The sequence below is a fragment of the Stegastes partitus genome, unplaced genomic scaffold, assembly GCF_000690725.1.
Source record: "Stegastes partitus isolate 25-593 unplaced genomic scaffold, Stegastes_partitus-1.0.2 Scaffold402, whole genome shotgun sequence".
In the NCBI taxonomy this organism is placed as follows: Eukaryota; Metazoa; Chordata; class Actinopteri; family Pomacentridae; genus Stegastes; species Stegastes partitus.
The window spans coordinates 394575-406073 of NW_007578133.1; the positions used below are offsets into that span (position 1 = coordinate 394575).

At 41.4% G+C, this 11499-nt stretch overlaps 2 protein-coding genes across 2 annotated transcripts; both read left to right on the top strand.

Annotated features, from left to right (window-relative positions):
- Positions 1-653: 653 nt before the first annotated feature.
- On the top strand, positions 654-6041 carry uqcrc1 (ubiquinol-cytochrome c reductase core protein 1). Its single transcript, XM_008285443.1, has 13 exons — positions 654-768; positions 2051-2191; positions 2325-2411; positions 2522-2651; positions 2895-3093; positions 3333-3412; positions 3524-3639; positions 3968-4111; positions 4689-4849; positions 4976-5061; positions 5147-5235; positions 5322-5397; positions 5493-6041. Exons 1-13 carry the CDS (start codon positions 706-708, stop codon positions 5555-5557), a joined length of 1437 nt encoding a protein of 478 aa, XP_008283665.1. The 5' UTR covers positions 654-705; the 3' UTR covers positions 5558-6041.
- Positions 6042-8570: 2529 nt separating this feature from the next.
- On the top strand, positions 8571-9951 carry LOC103359884 (urocortin-3). Its single transcript, XM_008285444.1, has 2 exons — positions 8571-8743; positions 9123-9951. The coding sequence occupies exon 2, from the start codon at positions 9142-9144 to the stop codon at positions 9517-9519; it is 378 nt and encodes a 125-aa protein (XP_008283666.1). The 5' UTR covers positions 8571-8743; positions 9123-9141; the 3' UTR covers positions 9520-9951.
- Positions 9952-11499: the final 1548 nt, after the last annotated feature.

Here is an 11499-nt window from a genome sequence, read left to right on the forward strand (position 1 = left end):
GGACAAAAGCTGGGAGAATAACACTTGCACTGACAGGTACTGGTTACCTGCCTAAACTTGTTACCTGTCCAGGTGCCCCTGCCTTCACCCTAAGTCAGCTGGGATAGACTCCAGCCCCCCTGTGATCCTAGTGAGGATTAAGCGGTGTACAGATAATGGATGGATGGATTTTTAAATAGTATTTAACTTTAGACCTTTTCTGTTGTGATTGGTGTTTTTTTCTTTGCTGCTGCCGTATCACAGTAGTTTCCCAGGCCTGGGATAAATAAAGTATTTTTCTATTCTATTCTCTTTGTGCATTTTGTCCTGTCGTACATTTTTCTTATTTCTTATTTATTTTCATTTTAGTTTTCTGCTTGTGAACAGAATTTCTCATCAAGGATAAATAAAGTATTTCTATTCTATTCTAGCCTGGTAAATGTGAAAACAAAGAGAAACACTAAACATCACCATATTACATGACAAGAATTGGGCTTCATTAAAGCTATTATTGGAGGTGACATGAATTAAAGTCACATCAGAGGACTCACCCTTTCACCCACAATGTGAACGCTGTCAGACACAACCCTCAACCACACACAGTGACCAGCTGGTGGCGCTACGAGCCACCTGACGACGGAATAACGCGCATTAACACGCGAAGAATACGCGACACGACACCGGAGGACAGCCGAGCCTGCCCAGCGTCTGTAACTCTGCTAAGAAATGGCGGCGTCCGTGTGCCGAGTCGGGAGCACCGTGGGTCGTACCCTCGCCAAAGCCCGCAGTGTATGTATACGTTTAAATACATGGCAGAGGTACTTGCAGTGATGTGAAATATCTAAGTTGGTATTGTTTTTGTTTTGGATTGACGGTGCTGTAAAGACACGGACCGCTTGCTAGCTTTTCTGGCTAACTTGTTAGCTTAGCCGTCCGTTGTACAGAATGGAAAGCGGTTAGCTACCGGTTAGCAATAGAAAGCTAGCAGCCCTTGCAAGGTCAATTGTGAAATGAAGCAGTCCATCTTGTCTCAGCCACCTGACGTGTAACATCTACTTTATACACGCCTTATTAAGAAAAGCTTGTCAGCATTTTAGTCGTCTTTGATCGTTCACAAGGTCAGTAGCTGTAACATTAGCCGTTTGTCCCCACTCGCCCTCAGAGCTTCCTAGCTAGCAGCGCTAGCACGGTGACTTTGGAAAGACAGATGCTGACACTGTCCGTTCTTTACTGTTGCTGAACTTTCTGAAAGGTTAACTTATTCAAGTACTTTAAGACCATGTTGAAGATAACGTTAAAACGTCCAAGTGTCACTGAATTTAGATGAAACCTGGCGGAACATCGCCTACTTTTACTTACTAGCCTGCTGTCAACACTAGTCGTGTGTCCAGATTTTGTCATGATCCCTCTTTACTGCACACATTTGTCTAATTCTTGAATAAAATCTCTAATCAGTGGTCCCTGTCATCTCATCAGATTGTAATTATATATGTTATAAATGTGACCAGAACGGACATATGCTAAGATTGGTCTCTGGTTTAGTCTCTTTTCAGGACTTTAAATAGTAGAAGCTGTCAGTGGTGTCAGTTGCAGCTGACAGCCTTAAGATTAGATGTTGTGACATTTATACTGTTGCTTTCTGAGAGAAAACAGACAGCCTCTGCCTCTCATTCATGTTACAAATGTATAATTTGCCCTTTTTTAGATAACTAGTAGTAGACTTAAAGGACATGCATGTAGCAGATTGTTTTCAATCAAAGAAGAGAAGCACAAAACAATGAAGTGGCTGCTTTTTGAGAGACGTCTGTAACAATCATAGAGACGAATGGTTAGAACAGACAGTATAACCCTGTGTATGGGAAGGATAACAGTAGTTTAACATTTTTAAAAATCTAGACATTACATTGCTGAAATTTCAAAATTGATAACTCCTCTTAAAGTTTTATATAATTTAGTGTAAGACAATATTAAATGCTTCTCCCCAAGAGTTAAGTGATAACATAAAGTCATGTGCTGTTGTAACATTATTTTTAAATTGCTTTCTTGCATCCTTGCATCTTTCCCCTTCCAGCCCATCCTGCTGTCTTTGAGACGTGGACAGGCCTCAGTCAGCTATGCCCAGAGCCTGCTGGGAGCTCCTGAAACCCGTCTTACTGAGTTGGACAATGGTTTCAGGGTTGCATCTGAGGACACAGGCAATGGCACTTGCACTGTAAGAACACTTAAACAGACCGCTTAAAATTGTCTCAACAGGATGTTGTTAAAGCACATGATTGATATTTTATGTTCACTTATTTGTACTTCAGCACATCTCAGATTTTCCACTTATCTCTTCCCTGTCACAGGTTGGACTGTGGATCAGTGCTGGCAGTCGTTATGAGACTGAGAAGACCAACGGAACGGGCTTTTTCCTGGAGCACTTGGCTTTTAAGGTAGACCCTGTGACCCTTAGTCTCAGCTGAATGCATTTACGATAAATCCAGCCATGCCAAACATTGCTATTACATGCTTCATTTTATTCACATCACTTGTCTCCCTGCAGGGAACCAAAAATTACCCTTCCACAGCCCTGGAGCAGCAGGTAGAGTCTATGGGCGCCCACTTGAGCACCTACACTTCGCGGGAGCATACTGCGATCTACATGAAGACCCTGGCCAAAGACGTGCCTAAAGGTCAGAACACTTGCTAAGAAGCAGTGAAATAATTTCATTGTTTTCTATCAACTACAAGCTATTTGTGTTTGAAAGGTCAAGTCATTAGAAAGAAATAAGATACACGCTCAAATAAAACACATCATGCTTTGCAGAATCCAAATCATTCGACTTTATACTGTAAGAGGCATTGACAACAATATCCATGGTTCTAGCATATCTCCTCTTAGCTGTGAACGATCATTTTTCATTTGCACTACCCAGCTGTGGAGCTGCTGTCAGAGGTTGTGCAGAACTGCTCGCTGAACGAGGCCGACATTGAGCAGCAGAGGGGCGTGGTGCTCCGTGAGCTGGAGGAAATTGAGAGCAACCTGCAGGAAGTTTGCTTCGACCTGCTGCATGCCACAGCCTATCAGGGCACTCCTCTGGGACACAGTGTGCTGGGCCCGACCGACAATATCAGGTGGGAGGAGCTGCATGCTCTCACATGGATTTAAATCAGTCGTAGTCTCAGAACAACTCAGAGTTGATTTAATGAAAAGCCCGCTACCATTACAACAGTGCAGTTGCATTGATGGTTCAAGAACCTGCTCAACAGCAATCACTACAGCCCTTTTTTTTATTTGAATCATAATATAGATAAAATTTTGTCACATATTCTACACCTAAATTCACACTGAAATTTCTGTCCAATGCTGCCAGGAATGTGACCCGCGAGCAGTTAGTGGAGTACGTCAACAGCCACTTTAAAGCACCTCGCACGGTACTGGCTGCTGCTGGAGGTAGGTCCTCCTCTTTCTAACCTACACAGTGAGGAGAGGCACTGTGGTAGCCTGTTGATTTGTCCTTTTCCTGCAGTGGCTTGGTGTTTATTGAGTGTGATATTTCTACAGGTGTGAACCACGAGGAGCTGGTTGATTTGGCCAAATCTCACTTCGGTGGAATGGCTTTTGAGTACGACAAAGATGCCATCCCTTTACTGTCACCCTGCCGGTTTACTGGCAGTGAGGTGAGATGTGTTGAGTTTGTTTTGTTTGTTTGTGTGTGTGTGTGAAATTTTCACACAGTCTGAATACTATTCATTCTTCTTAACATGGAATCTTGGGGAAATAATGGATAAATTGAAGAGACTAGATGCTGTTGTAAGATATAGTGATGTGGATACAGTTTTAAATGGCTTAGTTGATGATCACAAAATGAATAACCTTTTACTTTAGAGTGTTACACTTTTTAGGTGTGATTTTGGCCTGTGACTAAAAATGGAGCCCAGGCTTTGACACTGCATTCACAGTCAGTAAATGGTTGTGTTGATCTGTTCCTGTTCTGCTTTTCCTCAGATCCGTTTTCGTGATGATGATATGCCTCTGGCACACATTGCCATCGCTGTGGAGACGACTGGTGTTGCCCATCCGGACATGGTGCCCCTCATGGTGGCCAACTCTATGATTGGCAGCTATGACCTTACTTATGGAGGTGGAAAGGTTGGGAACAAAATGTTTTTTCATTGGTGTGTTTTTCTTTATGCAGCTTTAAAGGGACAGTGATGATAAAACTGTAACAGTAATATAGGATGAAATCATCACATTGATTCAGCAAAGTCCCCTTTAAGCTTTGCCCACTCGAGGTTGTTAATGTCTTGAGTGGCCATTATGAAGGGGAAGAACATGGTTCTCTCTAAAAACCTGGGTCAGGGGACTCACCCCTGCCTCTGGACCTGTTGGGAGGAACACAACTGGCAATATGTAGTAACTGCTGAAACAGTGTTCACTGATGGAGCACCTAGTTTAACTCTCTGAATTTGAAAATTAGTTTTGTTTACGCTTATGCCTAAATATATTGTTTTGCATGCTATTGTTTAAAAAAGGATCTTGCCAAGAAGATAAAAATGGAACCTAAATGTTTCTATATATGTGGAATGATGCATTTTTCATTAGTAGCTCTGTCACCTTAATGTTTGTTTTCGACCTTTATTCTGGGGTGATTTAGTTCCTCTTTGATTATGAAGCAGAGCTGTAAGAACCGTTAGAGAAAAACTCTATTCTTTCCTCTCACATGCAGAACCTGAGCAGCCGTCTGGCTCGCTTGGCACTTGACGATAAGGCGTGTCACAGCTTCCAGGCCTTCCACTCCACTTACAGTGACACCGGCCTGCTGGGCGTTTACTTTGTGACTGATAAGATGAGCATTGATGACATGATGTTCTCGCTCCAGAATACCTGGTCAGTAATGACTCCAGGACAGAACAACACACACATTAGATAAAGAAAGGATTTAGTTGTACCACTGTTAAATATAAGGTGAATGCACATGTTTATTCTGTCTCCTCCATGTTCTGCTGCCTGCAGGATGACCATGTGCACCACAGTCACAGAGAGTGATATCGCCAGAGCAAAGAAGGCTCTGAAGGCCAGCCTGGTTGGACAGCTCAATGGTAAGCAATATGTCCCTCATACATCTTTGCAAACACAAAGCCATCACCCATGAGTAACAAGTCGACGCTGCTGTTCATCTTTCAGGAACAACACCAATTTGTGATGACATCGGCAGACACATCCTGAACTACGGGCGGCGTATTCCTCTGGCAGAGTGGGACGCTAGGATCGACGTAAGTTGAAATTTAAAATTGGCTTCAAGTCTTTTAGTCCGTTACCAGTTGAATAGATCTGACTTCTTGTACATCTGTTATTTTAGGCTGTGACCCCCAGGATGGTGCAAGACGTCTTCGCCAAATATATCTACGACAAGTGTCCTGCTGTGGCAGCCGTCGGTGAGTTCTGCTGTGCTTTTAGTCCCTTTTCAGCAAAGTCAGGGTCCATGCTGTCATTATTTTCTCTGATGTGTCCCTCTTGTTTTCTCCACCAGGCCCCATCGAGCAGTTACCCGACTACAACAGAACGCGTAGCGGCATGTACTGGCTCAGGTTTTAAAACAAGATATCGTGTTGCTCCGTGTGTCCCACGTTTGCTCTTCAACTTCTTCCTCAACTTGACTTTGCTTTCCTCCCGTAATCGAGAGCGAACACCTGAGGATCGTCCACATGTTGGCGTGACAGCAGAGACAGCCATCCATCGTCCCTCTTGCCTCCCTCTTTTATCCAATGCACTCATTACTTTCAGTTATCCCTGCAGGGGGCAGCCAGTGTGTACATTTTTTGTTTTTTCTTGAAATTACACCCTGGATGCATCTTGATTGTACTGCACAGGTACTCATCACCTGATATTGACCTACAGAGGAAAGGGCAGTGAGGGCGAACTTGAATATTAGATATCTACATGACAGTGATACAGCCAGTACTGAAAACACCCAGTATGGAGCAAGAGTATATTTATAATTCTGTAACATTTGTTTCTGTCCACTATTGTACATAACAGAAGCTCTCATTCCGACAAAATTAAAAATCTGTAAAACATTTGTGAAGTGTTGTCTCTCATTCATGTTACACATGATTTGCTTTTCAAAATAAAACACTTTTTTTTTTGTCAAATTACAGAAACCTGTTAGACTTAAACTTTGTAGTAAATAGTTTAGGTCTCATTATTAACTACAGTGATGGCATTATTAGTTTTCCTTGAATTCTAATCGTAAACAATAAAGTTTTAATTTTAATCTTAAACTTCAGTATGTGAGCATGCTGACAACCCGTTGCTTTTCACTGACATGCAAGTGCTCTGATGTAGAATCAGTTATGCTACACAAAGTCTAAAATGTGGTTTTGGAAACTGAGATGATGCCAAGGATGAAACAGAAAAATGAATGGTGTGATTATTATTGCAGGTGTTTTGATGCCAAAAAAAAGATAACACATGGTGACAACACAACCTAAACACTCTATCCTGTATAGTACTTTTTGTTTTTCTGGAAACAGCAGCACATTGATGAGCACAGCTGCTGTCCCTACATTTTGTCTTTTCTTTACAAAGCACTTTTTTCTTATGTGTTTAGACCTCAAAAATTTTTTTGGGTTAATTAGTGATTTATGGCGGGTTGTGTCCAAATTGTCAGCCGCCTATTTGACTTGTAAGGATTTGTTGGTGCCCTCTAGTGGTCTGATTTTTTATTTTATTTTATTTTTTTAAACGTCTTTTTGTTGAAGTGTAATAGAAGCTTAAGTGGCAGAACAGTTAAATTGTTTTTCACTGATGAAGTTCAAATGCTCTCTTGCATTTACAGTTGACGTCAGTAGGACTCTTGAATGCTAAAGTAGAACCTGCTTTGATGTATGTTTCATGTGAAATCACAGAGATGACATCATCTCAGGGCCATGTGTTGTGTTGTTCTGCGTCATGTTGTATCTCTGACAGTAATGCTGCTGCTGGTACGACTGCACGCATCTCTGTATGCTGCTGTTTGACATATGTGTGACCCCTGTTTGTTTATGGGGTAACTGAGTGGGCCTCTAATCCCGAGGCCCTCGAGGGCCCAACTGTTGTAATCATACTGCACCCATATTCATATCATTAGTCGGATGAGGATAAGTCCCTTGATGGGCTGGACTGGAGGTGAGTCAGGAGACGAGGTAGGCTGAGTCTCCCTCCTGGGCCTGACAGTCGCTTCCTCCTTGTTCTCCTCAGAGCTTTCTCTGTAATTGCTCCTTTGTCCAACCTCCCTCCTATCCTCTGTGTTCTGTTAATAGAAAGTACACATACCATATGTCCCAATAATACAGATTGTCCAGTAGTTTTTATTCTTCCTGTAAAGCATGTCCAGCTACCACACAAGGAGGCATGAACACGACGGTGACACTGTGAGCTTAGATCGAAGAATTCATTAGTCGGCCAAAACAATAAATATAACCCGCCAGTTTTTAGATCCTCAGTCACTCCTGTTATTTCAAACCTGACATCCAGGAAACAATTTTATTCTAGTTTATTATCAAGAATTACAAATTGCATTTTAAAACGAGCGTTTTTTTTGTTCGTGGCTCCAAACCAATACAATGTGTAAAGGTGATTTACAATCTTGATCGTGTGATGATCATCTGGGCTAAAGATGAGTATTTTTCTCCCTGTTATAACTTGTCCAAAGATGGTGTTGATGCTGGCATAGACGATTTGTTTTGCGTTAGTTGATGAGAGAATGTTCACTTTTTAAACCATTTCATGAACAATGTATGCACTGTGTGCATGACATTCATGGTGTGGTTGGATCACACCTTCAAACTTTGCCTGAGACAGATGAAGTGATTGTCTGGGCTAAAAAAAATTACCTTGATGCTTGTTGATGTCGTTTCTTGTAGGTGTATTTGAGCTGAGAGCGGCCAGCAGGATGTCTGCTGGTTCCAGAAAGAGACCAGTGACTGAAGGATGTCAGGGGAAATCCCTCTGTGTCAGCATGATTTGTTAATGAAACATCTTTGTAACCTTCTACTTTCCAAACCTGCCCTGTAACTTAAATGTTTTTAAAAATCCAAGTGCACATTCAATCAGATTAGACACAACAGAATAAAGATCACAACAGAAAGCAATAATAGAATGAAAATGATTGTGCTGGCGTCAGTGTTGTTTCCACTGTTTCTTTATAACATCATGCATCAGTCTGCATGGATGGTTGACAATATACAAACTCAAAAGCGTGACAAGAAAGTTAACAATTTATGGGCCAAATATGAATATTTATTTACATAAAAGACTTGTCGAAGCTTAACTTTTGAATGGAAGCAGTGGGTGGGTTGTGCAATGACTCCAAACTGAGGCAACTATCTAATTCATTATAGGCAAGCTATTGTGATTACCATCATGTTATTTTTAGAAGGAGCAAGAAAGCAATGAGTGCAGAGGAAGTGAGATGAAATGAGGGGAGGGCAATGGGGTGTAAACAGTGAGGGAGAGGGGCCGTGTCACAGCGAGGACCGAAGTGGCTGAAGACGTAAAGTAGTGGACGAGCCGCCGACTACCAAGTCCAGTTGAACATCCGACTGCGTTCCACACAGTTTGCTCCTCCAGAAGCTGAAGAAGAAGAAGAAGCTGGGAGCCAGAGGCTATAGCATCACAGGACACCTGAGAGTCCAAGACAAGAGATCACCACCAGACAGAGTTGCTTGTTTTACAACAGAGGAGGAACAAGTGCCTTTTTGTTTTTGTCAAGTTACCAACTTTCCACAGTGGTGACACCGAGTAAGTATTGATTATATTTGTAACCCCTGACAAGGCTGGTTTATTTGTACATATGTCAGTCAATATTGCATAATATGACAGAAAGTTGGACAAAATATTGGCTGGTTGAAAGTGAGTAAATATTAGAAAAAAAAATTAAATTCTCTGAAGAAGACTGTGTTGTGTTTCACTGTAATATAAAAAGTCATTTTCCAAAGCATTTCCATGCATCAGTTGAGAATGCTAAAATGTAAATCTAATACCTGGTGGTAATTAATGATACTGCTTTGTTTTGGAGAGGATGTTACAAAAAAAAAAAAAAAGAGATTCCTGATGCAACACTGAACGAAGCCCTGCAGTTTAACAGTTGTGTAATATGGAGCCAATGCTTGTTTCTCAGCCTGCAGACGGTCCTGGCCATGAGACGTGTGCGAGTGTGTTTCTGCCTGGCTCTGCTGCTGCCTTGGTGCATCCAGAGCCAGAGGAGTCGTCCAGATCTCCCCAAACTCGACGAGGACACACAAAGGGACATGCTGGCTGTCGACATCTTAAACCGCAGCGGCGTGTTGAACTCGTTGCTGCAGTCAGAGCATCACCTGGTGCTCAGGCGAGCACGAGCCCCACGTCCAGCCTCCCAGGTGCCAAAGAGAGCCCAGCAGGGCTCTCGCTTTGCCCTGTCCCTCGATGTCCCAACAAGCATCCTCAGCGTCCTCATAGACCTGGCGAAGAACCAGGACATGAGGACCAAGGCGGCAGCTAATGCAGAACTAATGGCACGAATAGGCAAGAGGAAATGAAAGCCCCAGGGAGCAGTCTGGAGGCTCGCTGGAGAAATCTCACCTCACAGTGGAGTTAACACATTGTGGTGCCGACAGCTGATTAGAAACAATGTTAGTTCAGGTGAAAAGAGTCATTTCGGTCAGTATCTGTCCTTTAGAGCTTAGATCTGCTTTACTTTTATTCCTGTATGAAATCATTTATTAGATTACTGCATTCCACACTCCATGGACTGACTCTTGAAATACTAATAATCAGACAGAATGATGTAAAACTATCTCATAAACAGGACACTGCAAACAATGTAAGATGAAGCTGGCCTTTTGTCTCACAAATTATTCACCACTGGAAACTTCAGAAACTGTGTCTCGGAAATCTGTTTCTTGTGTGTGCATGTGTAATCTTGAATTCAAAGATAAGGTTGTTCAATTAAATCCAATATGATAATCATATTTCTTTCCTCAAGTCTAATTCATTTCTGCACTGATATCAGGCACGCTTAGTATAATTACAAGCATCAGTAGCCCATAAAGCACAAATGAATGGGTCTGAGCCAAATGAGCCTGCGTCACCCACAGCAGGCTCTGATGTGTGATAACAGGACAAAGACATGGGCAGGATATTGACCTCTGAAAGAAGATCAGACCCTTTCTATAGACCTTTGTTCACCAATACTTGATGAATTTGGCAAACAAGTCGCGGCTATTTTAAGTCTGATGCATTATCTGCTCTAGATTAGACTCATATCTATGGCATGATTCATCTGGGCTCCTGCATGGAGCATGAAATGTGAAGCAACAGAGTGAAATAAACTGCTCATCTGATTTACATTTGAGTTTGTTCTGTCTCACACAGGTCATGATCTTGACTTATTCCATGTATCATGTCAAGCTACTGCAGCTTTAATAATGGAGGCAAATATAATAGAACATGTGTTTAAGTAGCTCACAAATTAATACCACTACTATGATCAAAGATGTAAATCCGTGAGGCCACTAACACACTACTGAGCAATGTAGAAACAATCTAAGTTTAGAAAATATACCAACGGTCTGCCAGTCATTTATACAACAGCCTTTCTTGTTATTGCTCTTGCTGGCAATAAGAAGCATGGGGGTGTTTACGCTGCCATGAGATTATTGTGACAATATTTCATTTCTGTTTGCATAAATGATTTTCTCAGGCTTTAGTTGGTGTGACTGGCAATACACCACAAACAAGATTGCTTTTTCGTGTAATATGAGTGTATGTTTAAACTGCAGCAGTTGTTTCCCTGGTGTGAGTGTCTGGTGAAGCGTACTTAGAAATATGAATTTAGGATGTTCAAATGAATAAATAAAAGTCATCATTACAAGGAATTTATCATTACAAAAAAATTTAACTGGAGGCTACTCTGATTTATGTAATGAGCGTCCTCCTTTGACACACCACAATCTTTATTTGGCCATTTCAGATCTGGTTAAAAGTGGTTTCACAGACCGGCCAAGACAAATGTGTTTCCACCAGAGCAGCTGCTAATAATGCAAGAAATAAATTTAGACTGAAGATGCTTCCGGTGGCACAAAGCAGTTGTGTCCATTTACTCAAGTCCTGTACTTAATTACTATTTTTAGCTATTCACGGTGGTAGAAGAAGCATTAAGATTCCTTACTTGAGTAAAAGTACTAATAAAGCAATGTAAAAATACTCCTGCATTAAAAACCCTATGCTTAAAAGTACATACACAGTTAATGTTTAAGTTAAGTTTTATACTTAAATCTCCTCTATTTTTCATTTTTTGCTCTTTATTTTGTACTTATTATGTATAGCACTGAAGGAGCTGCTCTTAATCTCATTGTACTTGTGTATAGTGACAATAAAGGCATTCTATCTATTCTATCTATCTATCTAATGTATTACAGAAAAAACACTGTTTCGATGCCTCTGACTGATATATTATTATACATGACACCATTAGATTATTAAATTAAATAAAACCATGTGAGAAGGTTAAAGAAAAA